Source organism: Quercus robur, chromosome 10 (assembly GCF_932294415.1).
Source record: "Quercus robur chromosome 10, dhQueRobu3.1, whole genome shotgun sequence".
Lineage (NCBI taxonomy): Eukaryota > Viridiplantae > Streptophyta > Magnoliopsida > Fagales > Fagaceae > Quercus > Quercus robur.
The window spans coordinates 45,805,302-45,824,290 of NC_065543.1; the positions used below are offsets into that span (position 1 = coordinate 45,805,302).

At 33.3% G+C, this 18,989-nt stretch overlaps 1 protein-coding gene across 3 annotated transcripts in view; it reads right to left on the reverse strand.

The window, feature by feature from the left end:
• Positions 1-4,148: 4,148 nt before the first annotated feature.
• Positions 4,149-18,989, reverse strand: part of LOC126703666 (serine/threonine-protein kinase ATM) — a 58,457-nt gene continuing 43,616 nt past the window's right edge. For 2 of the 3 annotated variants that reach the window (XM_050402710.1, XM_050402709.1), the window contains exons 52-79: positions 18,611-18,677; positions 18,458-18,532; positions 17,800-17,922; positions 17,010-17,174; positions 16,822-16,920; positions 15,741-15,892; positions 15,421-15,622; positions 15,282-15,329; positions 15,079-15,162; positions 14,729-14,812; positions 14,453-14,533; positions 14,267-14,356; positions 14,127-14,189; positions 13,738-13,878; positions 13,581-13,637; positions 13,397-13,456; positions 11,942-12,036; positions 11,500-11,608; positions 10,248-10,337; positions 9,125-9,204; positions 8,957-9,035; positions 7,876-7,922; positions 7,668-7,767; positions 6,939-7,070; positions 6,683-6,817; positions 6,531-6,596; positions 5,402-5,545; positions 4,149-4,434 (exon numbers count right to left, since the gene is read on the reverse strand). In XM_050402710.1, the coding sequence (XP_050258667.1) occupies positions 4,357-4,434; positions 5,402-5,545; positions 6,531-6,596; positions 6,683-6,817; positions 6,939-7,070; positions 7,668-7,767; positions 7,876-7,922; positions 8,957-9,035; positions 9,125-9,204; positions 10,248-10,337; positions 11,500-11,608; positions 11,942-12,036; positions 13,397-13,456; positions 13,581-13,637; positions 13,738-13,878; positions 14,127-14,189; positions 14,267-14,356; positions 14,453-14,533; positions 14,729-14,812; positions 15,079-15,162; positions 15,282-15,329; positions 15,421-15,622; positions 15,741-15,892; positions 16,822-16,920; positions 17,010-17,174; positions 17,800-17,922; positions 18,458-18,532; positions 18,611-18,677 (2,746 nt within the window). In that variant the 3' untranslated portion in view covers positions 4,149-4,356. Of the gene's footprint in view, positions 4,435-5,401; positions 5,546-6,530; positions 6,597-6,682; positions 6,818-6,938; positions 7,071-7,667; positions 7,768-7,875; positions 7,923-8,956; positions 9,036-9,124; positions 9,205-10,247; positions 10,338-11,499; positions 11,609-11,941; positions 12,037-13,245; positions 13,327-13,396; positions 13,457-13,580; positions 13,638-13,737; positions 13,879-14,126; positions 14,190-14,266; positions 14,357-14,452; positions 14,534-14,728; positions 14,813-15,078; positions 15,163-15,281; positions 15,330-15,420; positions 15,623-15,740; positions 15,893-16,821; positions 16,921-17,009; positions 17,175-17,799; positions 17,923-18,457; positions 18,533-18,610; positions 18,678-18,989 lie in introns of those variants that run through there. The other variant, XM_050402711.1, reaches the window with a different exon arrangement.

The window sequence follows — 18,989 nt, forward strand, 5'->3', positions numbered from 1 at the left end:
GCTGTCTTATATATATTTTAAAAAAATTTCGTGCATGATATACATTTATTTAATAAGTATTAATAAATAAAAAATCAAATATAGATTGTGTAGAAAAGTATATACCTAATTTGGTTAGAATTTGTTTATAGAAAATCAAATCAAATTTAATTAATTAAAAAAAAAAATTCTATTTGCTTTAAAAATTATGGTGGTTTTAATTAATTTAAACTAATATATCAAACCTTGATTCTAGTTTATTTAATTTTAAATATCAGAATAGTTCCTCAATAACTTTTAATTGCTTTAGTAGAAGTTCATATTGACACGATTGGTGACACATAAACATCATAATTAATAAACTTCTTTAATTGTTATCTTTTTTGTATTGTCTAAACACCAAATTAAAAATATATCTTATAATGATGATTTGAGAAAATCCAACCTTTTAAAAGAAAATGTGAGAAACATAAGAAGACGTTAACAAAAGTTTAAAGGTTTTCATTATATATATATATATATATATATAGAAAATGTGAGCTTTCAAAAACTTATGTGCCAACATTAGAAGAAGTTATCAAAAGTTAAAGACTTTTGTTTTAAGTATATTTATAGAAAATGTGAGCTTTCAAAAACTTATGTACCAACATTAGAAGAAGTTAACAAAAAGTTTAAAGCTTTCATTTTTTAATTTTTAATACATCATAAGTGAAGTAGGAGATTTGAACTGAATCAGGGCCGGCTGAATGGGTGAGCAAAAGATGCAATCGCCTAAGGCCCCAAGTAAAAAAAAGGCCCCCAAATTTTAACCAATAGGGTTATTTATAATTAATAAATAAAATAATATTTTTTCCCATATGAGAAACAAATAAAAAAGAGAGAAAAATGCAACGTTTACAATATTTTTCATAACACTTTTACAACTAATGCTAAGTAGTAAGTTGTTGCAACTTGTTATTAATGGCAAAAAAATAATTATAGTGATATTTTCAAATAGAAAACAAAAAACAAATTAAAACCTAGGATTTGTTGCAAAAAAAATATTGTGAATGTTGCACTTCTAAAAAAAATAAGAATAATAATAAGAGGTGAGTTAGCAAACTTTTATTAGTTTTCATCTAAATCTATCACTAACCCCACTCTTTTACTTACTACTACAATAAGTATGAAAAATTTTGTCAAGTTTTTTCTGTCTATAAAATTTCTAAAAAAAAGAAAAATTATATGTAATTCATGTTAATTAGTAGTAATTTTGCATCTAAAACAAAATAATCAATTTTCGCCTTAGGCCCCCAAATAAATCAAGCCGCTCCTGAACTGAATACAACTATTAGAATCACTAAAAAGTTGAGCTTAGGTAAAAGAACCCAAGTGAAGTTTTTTCTAGACAAACAAGGGGCAAGAATATCGTCTGGTATATTGCAGAAGAATACTCATTATAGTAAGGGAAGAAAAAAAAGAAAGGAATATATATATATATATATATATATATATCTGGTTCATATCTTCGTTATTGAAATAATTATAAATTTCTTGGCTGCTACGATAAGGAATGAGAATTGATGTGTGAAGTAGCTGTTATTCTCATGTCAATATCAGCGGTGGGATCACGTATATCATTCCACACTGCATTCTTTTATTATACGATACCGATTGATGATGGTCAATAATAAGGAAAATAGTAAAAGAAAACAAAAGAAAATGAAGGAAGCAAATTGTCATTTGAGAAATCATGACAACATATGATGTACAATGCTTTTATCCAGATTCCCACTATATATTCTATTGCTAGAAGAGACTGCAAGAACCTTGAAGTGAAAGAATGGTGTCCCTTAACAAAATAATGGATCAATTTGTAAATGACACATGTCTAAGGATAAATAAAATAATTATAAAAAAAAGAAATAAAAGAGAAAATCTAAGATTTGTTTTAAAGTTATGGCTCAATGAATTAAAGAGTAGTGAGAGCATATTTAATGGCTCATATTGTCTAATTTAGTTTGTTCTTTATAGCTAGGTATATAGCATTTTGCATGGATGCAAAGGCATGTGCCCATTATCATTTAGATATTGAAAAAAGTTCGTAGCCATTAATTATTAGTCATTAGGCCATTGTCCTTTGATCATAGATGCAAAGGCATGTGGCCATTAACCTTTAGAGATTGAGAAAAAAAGCATGTAGCCATTATCAATGCTTGTATAATAGAAAAAAGTACTACATTTTATTTAATTAAATCTAAAATTCACTCACATCAAGTCATATAAAATTGTGTAAAAATGCATAGTTGCCATAGTAACCTTTTAAATTTACACTAGTATTATTCATTTGTATTTAGTTTTTTATTCTTTCTTTATGTATCCCGAGGATAAAAGAAAATAACGGATTGTAGTTGTTATTATGAAGAAATAGAAACAATTAATAAAAAAATAAGAAAAATTGATGTTTTAATGAAATACAATGTAAAATATACAATCTTATGTAAGATATTTTGAAAAATGAGTAAGTAAAATAATAATAAAAAGTAACTTTTTATGCTATAATAGAGAAAAAATTTTGCATGAACGAATGGGAATGCTTTTAGTTATTAACCATTAGTCTTTGTGCAAGAGTCCTTGACCACGTACTCCATAGTCTCTCATGAAAGCAAGGGTGAGAAAAATGCTAACTACAAGTAGGGACAACTACAACTACAACAATAAATTTTGGCCATATACTTGTAAAAGACAACTCTACTAGAGAGGCAACAATACAAAGGACGTGTGCAGGAAGCACTATACGCGTGAGTACTATTTTTTTGTCAAGACTTTGTGCATGAGCACCAACTGTATGAACATGAAGTAATATATTTTTCTAATAGGAAAACAAATTCCTACCGTTACAAAAGGATGATGGACACAAGAAAAACACACTCTCTCCCTTTTGCTACAATGGTTTCCACATCTAATAATGTCTTTATCCATTTTCTTATTCTCTAATTTTTTTTTCCTCTTTTCACTTTACTCTTTTGTAAGTATATACACTACTATAACAATTTTCAAAACAATAGTGGATCATTAACCTATGATTTTCTCCCTCTCCAAATATAGAGGATTTCCGCGTAAAATAATCTATGTTTTATTTTCCTTTACATTTGTATTTTCTCTTTATCAAGCACTAACATTTAGCTGCCATGTAAATTTCATGTGGTAATTTAATGCCTGACTCATCTGAAAATAATTCCACACTATCATGTACACCCAACAAGCTTTAACATACCTCCGGATTGTTGGAACTTGGAGGAGCTTAAGTTGCTGCATTAATATCCCACATCCATATAGTGAAGTCTAGAAAAAATTAGAATTCTTATGGAACATGAAAGGAGATAATGCCCTATTTTCAATTTTTTGTTGGATTTTACATTTTCTACTCTAAGTCTAAGGTGGTCGTCTATTAAAAGGGCAAGATTTTAAAGCAATGAATACAAGCCACACCCTATGTTAAATATTACAGGAATACCATAGATAGTAGATACTATGATTCTCTCTCTCTTTTTTAAATTCTCATTGGGATTGTCTATTCACAAGGCGTAAAGTTTTAAAATAGTGGAGTAGATAACGCAGGAAGTGGTAGTATTCGAAATTCAAAAATTGCTGATCACACGTGCGGAGGTGATGTTTCTGAAGCCCAAATGTGTCAAGCAGCAGATAGGGGACTGGGGAGACAGATGGGACGGATTGGAAAAAGGTGATCAACTTTTGAGGATGGGGTTTAGCCAACGTGATGATATGACAGCACATAGCTCAGAAACTTGCACCGATGCGGGTGTTGAGAAAGAAGTGCACGATGGTTTTTCTAAAGTGGGCTTCCCACTCCATGAGGCCGAAAATTCTCATGAAGTTACTAGCCCAAACAAGCCCAAGAAGGAGTATCAAGCTGGTGTCACGGTAGAGGAACACAAACCGGCCCATGAGGCTTGCATTAGAATGTCATTGTACTGGTGACTTAATTTTTGAATCATGCAAGTGTCAAGAAAATCAAGCATAATCCCAGATGATGAGAATTGAGACAGATAGGAGAGCAAAGTTATATTGCACCACCACGAGTTTGGTGTCTTTTTCCGTTCTAGTTAGGGCAGCAACGAGGCAGAGAATTAAATCATCCCAGTGAACCCCTAGTCCTGATCAGAATATTTACCACAAAAATAAGCTGATGATAATTTTAAACTATACGCTGCTTCTGTACAGGTTATTTGTTCAGGTATCTCGTTATATATACACCAATTTACAACCATTACAAGGAATCGGATCACAAAAGAAAATCGCCTCAACAATATTCTGCAAAATGAAAAGCCGCCTGTACAAAATTGACTGCCGTCTGGCTGAAGAAGACAGATTTTATCACAACCAAGCTCCCCATCCAGGAAACATATGACACAAACGTTCAGGATCAATTGCATCTTGTATTAGTTGTTGAACCTACAAAGGAATATTCAGATTGATTTTACATCAGATATGCTACCACATATTAAAATACCAATCTCATCCTTTGCACAAATTATGGCCACCAACCCAAAAAAATTGCAAAAGTTTCCTTGCCTGAATAGAGCGGATTAATTTTGCTACTAAATAAACTTCCTAACATCTCATATTCCACTTTTGGCTACTAACCAAAATTATAGCCCCAAGTACTAGAAAAGGAAATTGCAAGGTTTCTGAAGTTCTGTTTCGAAGTCCAATCAGCTGCTTCTAACTTAGGTTACTCAGCCTTGTTATATCCAGGTTGACTAAACCTTCAACAAGACATTTTTGTTTTTTTTTTTCTTTTCAACATATTCTTTTCAGTGTAAACACCGGCAAATACTGCAAAACATAGAACCCCCTACTCTACAGACCTTTTTTTTAAAAACTCTACAGACCCTAATTACCAGCAATATCTGTTTGAATTCAAGGTCTTCCCCTTACCACTAGGCTAAGAAGGCTGAAGTTGTGTAAACATCAAATTACAACGAAAACTAAACAAAAGTTAGGCCATGATATCGACCTTTTGTTAGGCTAAGAAATAAAAACCCGAGATACTTGTTTGGCTACAAGGCTTGCAGTGTCTTGGTTCAGGAGGCTGACAAGAATTTGCATTTGCTGTCAAAAATCTATAGTGCATTGGATAAGTATTTAACTCAATATTTCTTCACTATTTCTCTTATCAATCATGTTTAGAAGGAAAACTAGCTATTATTCATAACCATTGAACATGAACATTGCTCTGAGAAGCAAATTTTACCTATAAAGGAAACGAGAAGTATAGAAAAACACTACTAAGCATGATGATAGGGTTGTGCTCACTAACATGCATATTAATTTACATGGCCAAACTTATACACAATTAGGTAAAAGACAGAAGCCACATATTTGCATATGGGAATATGCATTAATATTGGAAAATTACCTGCCCACGTACACTTCGCATTTCACCTTCTTCATATCCATCTAGTTTTTGTTTGACACGCATCAGTGCACGTGTAGCATCCTTGTTCCCTTCACATTCATCTTGTGAGTCTTCCAAGATTGTCTCTATATCGTCATCAGTTTCCTATCGAGGAGAAAAAAAGAAAATGTTGCATGACCAATTGTGTATAGCATGCTCAACATATAGACGTGTTGGGGCAATTATACGTTTAGAAATATATAATTGAGAAGAAGATAAAGAGAATAGAGAGAAAACATGAGAGTTTACATGGTTAGGCCTTATGGCTTACATCCGCGGGACAAGAGACCAAAGGGCTACATTTTCTCATATACTTTTCTTGATAGTACATTGCAATGAAATTCATATTTATAATGGAATTTACACACAAAATCAATGATGATTTAAATTTTGAATTGGATATTGATAGTCCCAAGATTTTCTCTGCAATCAATGTCTTGATTTGCTCCACTTTCATAGAAAATAAATTTTATATTCTAACAGTAATGCAACCAATCCCAACCAAAGAGTCACAGCCAACTAAAAAGTAGTCATCAAGTAAATTGCACCAGGGACATATCTGGGTACTAAAAAACACAACAAAGAACACCATGTGGCATTTTAGCGGGGGAAAAAAGCCCTTGTAATGATCACATCTTCATTGAATTGTATTATAATTTTTAAAGTCATTTTCTAAGCTTTTTTTTTTGGGTGCCAAAATACAATATGTGATCCAGATGGAAGGATTTTTTGTGCTAGATAGATTTTTATTACAGCTTATGTGATTTTTTGTTTTTTGTTTTTACCCCCAATGAATCATTAAGGGGCCAAATTGAAACAACTTTTAAAGTTCACGATTTTATTTGAAACTTCTTAAAATCCAGTAATTTATTTTGAAACAACCCCCAAACTATAAGAAGAATAATGTAATTTACCCTTTTGTTTATTTCAAGTCATTAATATTCCAATATCATTATTGTTATAACCAGTCTTTCACAAGCTTCAACAAAATTTCAAAAAAACCTTTGTCCCTTTCCCTCTTTATTTTCCAGAGGCAAATTAGTCCTGGACCCAATATATATGCATATGATCAGAAAAATTTCTGAAATACCTTTTGACGCTGCAAAGCCTTCAGAGGAGATAATGCCCACTTATACAGGGGATCATGAATAAAAACCTGAAAAGAATTCCCATCGGCTATCAAGGATTTAAGAAATTGCAACTTTGATTCACTATTGAAAAAACTGGCAACAATAGTTATACTTCAACAATGGTCAGCAATGCTTCTTTATTTGCCCGCATAACAGAAAGTGTTTCCTCACAACATCTCCTGAAAACCCCTTCCACTCCAGTGACACCCATGCCATCAATTATGTCTCTTGTGAGCCTGAATGGAACCTGCCAAAGTTGGCATATTATGAGTTAAGACATGAAAAATAAGGAGACCATATAAAATGGTGACAAAGTAAACAGAGGAAAAGGAAAAAATAAATCTTCATAAGGACTGGGAAAAACAAACCCGCTCTGGCGTCTTTAGCATCAACCCTTGTTCAAAGGCAACACCAAGATCTATGTGAACAACTTCAGCAGTCGCTTGATCAATTAAAATATTCATGGAATGTCGATCTCCAAGACCAACAATATAACCAACCTGAATATGGAGCAAGTTTGTTGGCATTTAATACAGTTGCAAGATAAGACGATAATCACACCGCATATGTACAATTTGGCTGACTTTAATAGAAAGAGATCTTTTTCCAGATGGAAAGAGTTAAAAGTAGGATTTGGATTTTGCCTCAAAGGATGAAATTCCACTGTTTGGTTAGTTAAGGAACTTGGGGTGCAAGAGTTACAGTTATCAGAGAGAACCATACCCACATTGGTTTGGTTGTATAATCAGAAATGTCCATGGCAAAACTGTTTTGGCAGCCATATGTTGGCACAAATTAGCAGGCGATGCCATTGAATAAGAATAAAAAAAAGACATGCAAGATAAGCTTTTAGGAAAATTCATCCATCTTTCACCTGCTTCTGTTACAAGTACATGCATGTATTCATCTCACCACTAAAATAGAAGGAAAAAACAATCTAATAAACTTCCAAGTATTATATAACCATATTAAATATATTAGAGGGGAAAAGATTGCGATGAAAATGCAAACTTGGATTCCATAACAGATAGAAACCATGATCATCTCAATAAATAATGGACAACATCAATATCATAGCCAGGGTAGAACAAACTGACCATGGAACTAGCAGCCACACTTCGTGTGTAAGCAAGCCTCTTCTCAAACCAGTCAGCTGGTTGTAAAAATCTTTCCAAGAAAAAGTAATGCATGACAGGCCTGCATGTGGTGTCACAAAAAAAAGAAAAAGTTGTCCAGTTGATTTTTTTTCTTTGTGGTTTTGTTTTTAATTTTAAACGATATTTTCTACTCAGACAAAGGATTAACCTGAAATTCTCAGAGACTGCATGAAATGCTTTGCGCTTGTCCTTTTCCTATCAAAAAGACCAAAACACTTAAAGGTGAAAAAAAAATATTTTAAAAGAGCAAATGATAGAGTAATTTCAATCTACTTTCCCAATTCACTAACGCTACTTTCAAATTATCATGGTAAGGTGTTGAATTTTTTACTCTGGCAACAGAATATTTCACAAGAAGTAAAGTTCAAACGAAGGGTGTTCTCATACATGCTTTTGGTATAAGGTTCTTCTTTAATTATTGCATCATTACCACAGTTTTAAAAGCATTCGTTAAACTGGTCTGTAAGAATAAGCACTGAACTAATATTAAGGAATGCTGAGCCATGCATGAATAAAAGTTTAAAGATTATGGTCAAACTTTTTGGTAGTGAGCCTTGTATTTACCCATCCTTTAAAAGAAAGAACAAGGGCTCAAAATGATATTACAATCCTTTCCCAAAAAATCTCCCACCGGAGAATTGAATCTTGGCAAGGCCATTGACCCTTTCAGAAAATGTCATAATATCAATACATCAAAGCATTTATCTGAGAATAAAGATGCATAAAATAATCACTATTATTATAATTATTCTAAAGCAGTGCTATTAATTTTTCTTTACTTAAAATTCCCATTGGCTGTTATTCTCCAAAAGTCATTTTATCATCAATAGTGAATGTTTGCACTTGAAACAACACTTTTATACCAATGTTAGCCAGACACTCAATTAATAAACACAACTACTTTTCACAAATTATACCAAATGCTCAACTGATTTTTCAAAATCACTTTTTCATTTAGCAATTATTGAAATAGCCGATTTTTCAAAAAAGCCTGTTTTCAAATAGCCATACCAAATGAACACCAAGCCTGTTCTCCTGTGTTCTTTGTTTGAATCTTTTATAATAATGGGGGGTATCTATTAATTCATTAGTAGCAATGGATCTTTTATATTTCGAATTGCAATTCTGGAGACTTGTATTTTAGAGTCCTCTTATTAATAAAATTCATTATCACTTAAAAAAAAAAAGCAGTTATTATTACCTAAAAAGTACAGAAGTATGGTACTTACATTTGTCATATGCTCTCGGCATCTAAGAAATGACCAGTCTCCTAATCCGTACCGACCATGAGCACCTCCATTTCTGGTACTGCAATTTGAAGAATGTGATATTAACATATAAAGACCAGATATACCGAGGCAACACTAAAAGACCAGACCTGTTGGAATTTAACTGACCTCCCAATAAGATATTCCCCAAGGGGAAGGGTGCCATCAACCCATTCAAGAACACCGGCACTTGGAGTAAAAGGAACCACCTATTTAATGTAAGAGATGCAAATTTCCAAACTTCATGAGCACCATAATTATTAACAATGAACATTAAAGTTCTATGCACATATGTATGTAACAATTAAGAGAAAGCAATAACTGCAATCTTTTTATACACAAGATTCCATTTACCCCAAGATCAGTAAAGGGTCAAGACTACTAGAGTAATGTCCAACTATGGGTCAAGTTCTTCAAAAGTTGGATATCCAGTACATGTACAGAAAAATTGTACCATTGTAGGAAGAATACAAATTACTAGAACCAAGAAAAATGATACAGCCCAAAGAAGTTTATGTCAAGAGTACATATGCGTGAGGGATAAAATTGCAATCAGTATAATTTCCCACATATAAATAAGGTGTATGCGTGTGTTAAGGTAAAGTAATTAACCCAAACACAAGTTCCAAGACTTAATATGACATTGCCCTAAAAAAACATGTTGGCTGCCAACAATCAGGCAGTGAATCCCGTTGCTTCTAATCATGTGTTTCATGAGCAGACCTTGAGAAAGAGTGGAAAGAGGTGTAATTGCTACTCCACATCTCTACAGGAGCTCAAGTCCCTAATATATTTACTAAACCTTTGTGCAATACACATTTTGGATTTGTTATGTTAGGTAACAAGCTGGGATTATATAATATTTGTCCCAGTTTGGGGGTGTTATGATAATGTATATGTGAAGGGTAAAATAGTAATATTCTAATGTCAATATAATTACACACATGTAAATAAGATGCATATGTGTTACAGTAAATTAACTAACCCAAACACAATTCCAAGGGTTAACAGTTGAAAAGGATTTTTAATTATTGACCAGGTCAAAGAGTTAAATCAAAAGAAAGATGGAAGAATAATATCATCCACTTATCAACAATCAATTGTTTCCAGATGGAAATCCAAAGCAATTTTCTTTCGTGCTAAAGTTTGAACAGAACTGACTTTTCATTTTCACCAAAACTTTCATCTATAAGAAAATCCATCAAATTTAATCTCAACCGTGTCTTTTGTTATATTTGAAAGGAAAAGATACCTTGTATGTACGCACACCCAATCTTCTTTTCCATGTATCCCGATGGTTCTGTAAAAAGGTGTTAACTAAACCAAAAAATTGTTCCATAACCTGTAAATGATTTAGAGATATACCATCAGGGTGATGAGACATAAAACATGCATCCTGTATTCCTAAAAAATAAGTTATTCCAGCATTCTTAAATATAGTTATATATATATATATATATATATATCAAAAGTATTTCCACAGGGAGAGAGACAAGAAAATGTATTTTAAAACTAAGGTGAAACTATTACAGAGGAAGTGCTACGTTTATCATAATATGTATACATAGACCCAATCCCAACAAAAAGCAGCAAGTATGCTGATTTTAAAATGTGCCAATTATTTTTTTGATAAATAAGTGAAACTTTAATAAACCTGAATGAGAAAAAAACACCAAACAGTAAACAGGACATATACCGTAAGGGATAATCAAACAAAATTTCAATAATCTAGAAAATCCAGCATACTAGAGAATGAATGACCACTTAGTGTAGCCATCCAAGCATACAAGGTACATAACAAACTCAGTTTCACACTTGCCAATGAATGTTCCAAGTCTTCGAATGTCCTGTTATCCCATTCCTTCCAGATAATCAGCGTGATGCATAGAGGGATAGCATTCCAAATAACTCCTATACGATTCCTAGAATCCCGCCAATTCCAACACACCAACAGCTCCACCACCTTTTTAGGCATAACCCATTGCAACCCAAACAAGCAGACAACAAATGACCATATCTCTCTAGCCATAAGACAATGAAACAGCAGACGATCCACAGACACCCCATCTTGCTTACAAATACAACACCAGTCAACAAAAAGAATCCTCCGTCTTCTCAAATTATCATAGTAAGGATTTTCCCTAAGCAGCAGTCCAAACAAAGAAAGCCACACCTTAGAAGGAGCTTTAACCCTCCAAATTCTCTTCCATGGGTATAGGCTCGCACTCCTTGTGTAACACTTTATAGAAATATTTTACCTCAAGACAAGGAAGAAGAACTTGGCAGGTGGTTGATGCAGAACAATAAATTCATACTCATTTACGTAATGCCAATATCAGCTATAGAAGTAGCAAGGACTGAATTTGGATCAATTATTGCCAAGCATGGTCACATGGAGTTTATGCTTCCCATTCAAATTGATTGAAAACTTATTGCATATTTTCCCAATGTTTAAATGTTAACAGAGTAAAAAAAATGATGAAGAGTGTAGTTAAAATTCTTACAGCATCTTGTCGCAGATCATCATTTCCAGATTTTGCAAGCTGTCGATATCTGCGACCATCAGAACCTAGGCATTCTACCACTTTTGGAGCATTAATACCATTCATTACCCTGCATGTCTCATCATATATATTAGATTATTAGCATCACATCAAGTACTGCTATTATAGTGAGGAAAAAATTGCAATTTACACCCACTTAATTAGCCCAAAAATCATTTAGTCCTTAAAGATTGAAGTTGGTCATAGAAAATCATTTTAGTCCTTAAAAGGACTAAAATGATTTTTGGGTAAAGCTACTGGACAAAATGACCAACTTCAAACTTAAAGGACTAAAATGATTTTTGGAAAAAGTTGGCAGGTCTAAATTACATTTTTGTCACAAAAAAAAAAAAAAATAAACAAATAAATTGGTATGAAACTGATTTATCTGGCTAATACATACATTACAGAATCCACTAAACCTTTGAAGTAAGGAAAAGAGCCTTCATGATACTGACAGCTACGATCAACTGGAAAGGTAGCTGTCACTACTGGTACCTGAAGATCCAACACAAATGCAAAACTTCTAAGGTTTTTACTACTTTAAGTGTGGGACTAAGGAAAGAAAAGTAATGCAAGATCAATGACACAATGTTGCATCAATAAGCCAAATAAGAAGCAAATATTGAACACATCATCAAGCATAAGTCTCAAGAGTCACAAAAATCACTCACAAACTCTCTGATGAATTTGCATAAATGTATAGGCTATTTCAGGTTAACATTTTTATTCCAAGAATTACAAAAAAAAAAAAAGTCTTCCTTTTCTTTTGGGAGGGTGGGGGGTTGATAAAAATGAAATTGTTAGGGTTCCATCCAAAATAGGCACCTTTTACACATGAGGCATGTGATCCCCAACATTTCATTTTAGTCCATACCGTAGGGTGAAAATGTAATATTGAAAAGTTTGTGGGACTAAATTCTGATAGGGCCAAACCACAAGGAGGAAAATTGAAATTTATCCTCTTGGGAAACTGAGGGACATTTTTAGCTTTGAAACAGAAGTTGTTAGGGTTCCATCCAAAATAGGCACCTTTTACACATGAGGCATGTGATCCCCAACATTTCATTTTAGTCCATACCGTAGGGTGAAAATGTAATATTGAAAAGTTTGTGGGACTAAATTCTGATAGGGCCAAACCACAAGGAGGAAAATTGAAATTTATCCTCTTGGGAAACTGAGGGACATTTTTAGCTTTGAAACAGAAGTGTTGCAACAAAATGAAAACTTTGAACTGAACTGCATTACATTGTAGACATCCAACAATCATGTAATGCTGCTGTGGCTGTGAAATATATGATTGATATAGGAAAGCCCTTGGCATGAGATACTTGAGAATGAATTGAAAGAGTAGATATTGATATAGTCCAATGTACAAAGTGAGAATGAAGGCATGCATGCCCAACCAACCAAACATCTGAAATCTGTCTCATTTAATCATTTGGGGAAAACTGTAGGTGCCATCACTTGGCAAGCATCTGTCTAATGTATATACAAAGCAGGCCAAGGGCATGTATAAGAGAGTAATTGCCTGCCTGTAAATGTGGTTGTGGATATATGTGGAGGGATTTGCATTGCATCTTGTGGGTGCTTGTGTCAAAGGCGTGTATTTAATGAAACTAAAAAAAAGAGCACCTAGAAATCAGATAGTAGAATTGCTAACATGGCACAGTTAGAGAGAGACAAATAAAAGGATCTAGCTGACCACAAACCTATCTTGTTTTTTGTCTAAAAGCTCGACTTCAACTTCACATTACCATTCTCTCTCATCACGGAAACTATCTTGGGCTAATAGTGCATCATCAAATCAATATAAAACACAAAAATCCCAAACTAGAGATGATAGTTTTGTACTTACAAGTTCTAGCTGTCGAAGACTACGTATTTCTCTTGGTAGTGTCATCCTCTTATTGGTATCCTGTTGACAAAACAAATTCTCAGCTTTCACATTAGGAACACAATATTGAGTTTTTAACTTCCATAATTAAGAATGAAATAAATGGAAGAGAACAAATTCTGAAATTAGAACCTATTTGACTAACCTCTCTCCTTGTTTCTAGTTCTGCAAGTTTGATATAGATCTCTACCATTTGTTTCATCTATACAGATAGAGAGAGAGAGAGGGAATAATATAAGATTTTACACAAGACTGGAATCTTACAAAGGTATATTTATAGAAGTCAAACATATGGAAGTTACTTGTACTATAATAGCTCCATGATATGATGATAACTCCTTTAATAGATTTTCTGCTGCAATTTTTTTATCCAAATCTACCACGAATGAGTTTCTGCTACGCTGTTTGTCCTTAATACGGTCACCATTTGCCAGAGCTAGAAGCTAGTAACACAGAGAGAAGTAAAACATTAAAATATGAAAAGGGTGCAAAAGGCCACATTTACAATACCTCCAGTCAAACATGCAAAAGTGCATATTAATATATCATTGATAAGGTGAAGGTTCAAGTTTTGCGCTATACTTATCAGTTGCAATTCCATACAGAAGTAATCCAAAGGCAAATTATGCGGATGAAAACCATAAGCCACATAATATGCTTCAGACCAGCAAAAGGAGTGGATCTTATATACCTGAAAGATTGTGTGGTATGGATGGTCAATGGCCATTTTCTTCACCAGAGAAACCAAAGCAAACTGCATTGTCCAACAATCCTGGTTAAAAACGAACACCAAACTCTATAAAGTATAAAAATATCACCTCAGTTTCAAACCTGAAAATTATGTGGCCCCGAAGTGTCCTTTGAGCTACCCATTCTTGATGCAATTTGGTAAGCAAGTGGTATGAATTTGTAAGACTGAACCTATATTTATATATATTTAAGAATAAGACATCAAACATTTTTAAGAAAGGGGAAAAGAAATTTAAGAAGTAACCAAGCCTGCTAATTTCAACGTACCTCATTAATTGTGCTAAGCATGCTATTTACAACATTTTGTCTAGAAAAGAGAGTGAACCACAGGGAAACTAGTCGAAACACCTGAAACCACATATGTTAGGTCCTCCAAGGAAGCTAAATTCACTTTAATTAAAATTCATGTAAAGTAATTCAGATTCAGTGTCATATATTCTCATGTATCATGATTCAAGCTTTTCAACTTTATCCATTTCACCCAAATAGTGCATAACATATTTCAATTTGTTGAAAAGAGGACATGGATAAATAATTGCATACCACTCTCACATCGTATTTGTCACCTATAACCAAACAACGTTGATATCCCTCCAATGCTAGACTGAGAAAATTGTCTCTGTCATCCTGCAAGATTAAATGAAACCAATCACAAAATTTAATTAATTCAAACAAAAGTTTATAGGCTTAAAATTCCTCTCCGTTAGATATGAACAAGCATCCATGTAAAAATTAAACATAAATATTCCAAGTATGCTTCACTGGCAACTCCATCAAGTGGGTTTGAATACAGAAACAAGTTTGTACATTCATATGCTCAGCAGATTACTGACTGTTCAGTTCACCAAAGGTCCTGTTCAGCAGAACATGTGACATAGACAAATTCTCAATACCTGCAATTTTTCAGCCTCTTCCCCATCCATTGCAAGTTGCTTTTGTAATTCTAGTATTTTTACAGAGTAGTCAGTCTTCTCCCCCTAAAATATTGTACATGAAAATCTTATTAGAAAGGTAAAGCAACTTAGTGGCATACCACTATGGAACCAACAGTACAGAATTCACCAGTAAAATAAGTGGATTAGGCATTGGAGTTCACCTTTGATGAACTTCTCAAACGTCTAATAAGTGCTTCCAATTCTATTTTCTGCATAATTAACATACCCATGAAATTTAAAAAAAAAAAAAGAAAAAGTGTAACTTAGGATTCCAAGGATCTCATAAATTAGTACTGATACCTTGTGTTTCCTTAAGCGCATTGCTGCTTGCCACTCATTAGAGGTAAGTCTTTCCTCATAACTCCTAAATAGAGCGTCTGCATAATGAGCAAGATGAAAATGAGTTTGGCTTTGTCTTTCGATAGACTTCTTGTTTGTCGTATTCTGATCCGCAGCAAGCGAAACTGCAGGTTTCAAATACTTCTCTAAAATAGTTCTGGAGCTGCATTTTGAACCACAAGCAGTGTGCAAAACAATTAGAAAAATTAAAAATACTAGCACATATAAAACCTAAAGGGGCACAAAACAAATTTTTTGAATATATAAATTTAGAGTATTACTTGCTAGCTCGAGTTTCTGCCAGCCACTTCCCAACCAAGCGATATACATCTGAAGCCTCTTCATTTAACTCATAATTCTGTATGATATATTTTGCAAGGCTGATAGCAATCTCATCCTGACCTTGGGCGCGCAAAAGCTTTGCTTCTTCAAGCTGCCATCACACAAGTACTTACAATAATGCATGTGCTAATTATGTCTGAGCATATCAGCAATACACATGAAATAGATGTCTACAATTGGGTAGAAATTAATGTATTTAAACGAATAAGCACAAAGTTTCTATAGAAACCAAAAATCTTGATAGTTAGTTTTCTCTCCATTCAAACCAAGGATAATGATTAGAAATATCATGTTCTTTCCACAGGAAAAAGGGGCCTGTCAAAAGATTTTCTGCACAAAGGCTAGCAAACGTTCTAAGGGAGCAAATTATGCAGTTCACTAGTTATAGTAGCAAATAAAATCCATAGACATGACAGAAACGCAAACTAGATATTAGTTTCAATTTTTTTGGGTCAGAAGCATATTGGAAGTCTGGAAATGGTATAAACCTAAACAACTGTCACCCACAATATAAAGGATATTGCATATATGGATAGGAAGATGAAGCATTAGGTGAGGCTCATTAGAGAAACTCAAAAAGTTTAACAATGAGCAAGTGCCTAATATCTAGAGATCCAGAGGTTCATGTGTTCAGATAAAAGATAAAGAAAAATGATCCCTGTAGTAAATGAAGTGTCAATACACATGCAATCACATGTAAACCCAGACACACTGTATATCTGTCTGATATCAAAAGATTTAAAACTATTTTACTGATGTATTAATTAAATGTAGACATACAGTCAACTCTGCTTTGCATTGCATTGCTTCTGAGATCAAATGAGTTTTAAACAATTCAAAACAGATTCATACATGCAATAATTTCAAAACACAAAATTGTTCAAAACAATTCAAGAAACTAGTAAAGTCAGATTCAATATGATGGAGAGTTGATAAAAATAAATTAATACTAGCTCTAACAGTTTACACTCAAACAAAGTTTAAAGTTCCAGACATAAGGAAAAGTATTGGAAACTCTACCCTTCCAAGCCAATACAAGGTTGAGTATTGCTCTGTGGCTTCAAGACATAGGAACTTAAACTCATGCAAAGCTGCAGCAGCTTGAGAAAACCTGGAGCCCTATAACCAAAGAACAAGATATCAGAAACAGGATTAAGTCAAGTTATGGATTAAAAAATAAATTAAATAACAATAACCATTGTTCATACCTTACGAAGTGTGGATGCAGATTGCAATAGATGTTGCATCTTACTGTTTTTACAACTAAGGATTTGAAGAAGTACTCGCCTGAATGCTATAAATGGTTCCAACAGATTCATATGTAGCTGTGATCTTTCCAAAATGGAATTCCAATCCGTATTCAACCATGACAACTAGTTGACATTCAAAAACTTCGATCAGAAGAACAGAAAAAACAGAATATCTTTTCTCTTTTCTTTTTCTTTTTCCTTTGCAGTCTCCCTTCCTCTATATATATACACATATGTTTTGGGTGTGAAAATGGAAATATGCTTCAAAATTCAATCACAATAGACTTCTGCCATAAACGTACATTATTATGATAATTATGCAGCTTCTTCTCTACATGAAAATTTGGTTTAAAGGAATAAAAATGGCAATTTTCCAGGAAATATTGTAACAACGGTTTTTCTTAAGCATCTAGGAGCACCCTATCATTGCGGATAAGTATAGAACAGGCTCTAATCTTACTCCGCAAAGACCTCAAAGCCCTCTGACATGTCACTATTACAATTTAAGAACGGATCGAGGAAGTATATTGCCACAAAATTAAACATTAGAACATGACTGGAATTGAACAATCTATTAAAGGCAATGCAGTTTCTATGGTTTAGGAATAAAGGATCTATTAGAGGAACCAACATCATCAACAGAATAAAATAAAAAAACAACAAAACAGAAGAAGAGTGAGCTTTTATAGAATAAAAGACAGATGCTTGCATTTTATTCATCACAAAAGCAAGGTTGATAACAAAATACCTGGTTTGTGGTTGGAATTGCAGGCTCAGAAAATACTTTCTGCTTCTCCAGAAAGAATTTTATTCTCTCACATGAAGATGTTGTCCAACGTAAATCCCAAGACATGCCTAGATGATAAAAAATCTGCAAAGGGGACATTGACATAGCAGAAATTTGAAACAAACACTATATAAAGAAAAATAAATATATTTTATATTCATTATTAGCAACCAAAAAAAAAAAAAAAAAACCATGAGACCTGCACAGTGATTTAGGTTCTAAAATTTCACAGGATTTCAAACCATTCAAATACCTGCTAGACTTTGTGTTGGTACCCACCAAAATCAACATTTATTGAAAGAAAATCTGTTAATATATCTACCTAGGTTTTCTAGAAGTTCAGCAACTACCAGGATTGACTAAAATCAATTCTAATTATCCAAAGAGAACTATACCAATGTCAGAAAGAACCACAAGTTATAATTTAGACTTGATTTCCAAAAGGTTGCTACTACTAGTTTATGCTTCAAAATTTATGAAGCCATACTGGCTATTGCCCTTTATGTTAGGAGCATTGTATTACAAGTATTATAAGTACCTGGAGTTTGATTATTGTTGAGTAGATTTATTCAGTGCTCTCTTCACTTTAGGAGCATTGTAATACAAGTATTATAAGTACCTGGAGTTTGATTATTGTTGAGTAGATGTATTCAGTGCTCTCTTCACTTGCACGAGAAACAGACAACACAAGCTCCTAAAACAAATGAAACATAAGTTGATTACATAAAGTCCAATTGCTGGTTTAAGGATATTAAATGTTGATGAATATTACCTGCTTTGAATCTTTCAGTTTTCTATGAAATTCATCAAAATCTCCCTCCTGCAATGCCCTCAAGCAACTAATTTGTAGAATAAAAAAGATTGCATTAGCAACAATTTGATGAAAATACGTACTTTTCTTGCTACCCTATTAAGTGCACTAAATATACATTCACATGTCCTACATAATATGAAATATCTATGGGTGAAAAACATTAAAAATTAAACTCCTAGGTGTGATGTGAGGTTAGAATCATGAGCTACTTATTAGCCTTCTTTTATACTTTGTAATTAGTAACCTATGGTAAAGTGTGACTTGATGCAGCATAGTTCAAATGATTTCTCAATTTTGGCTATGTATTAAAGGGGGAAATGGTTTCTTTACTATTATA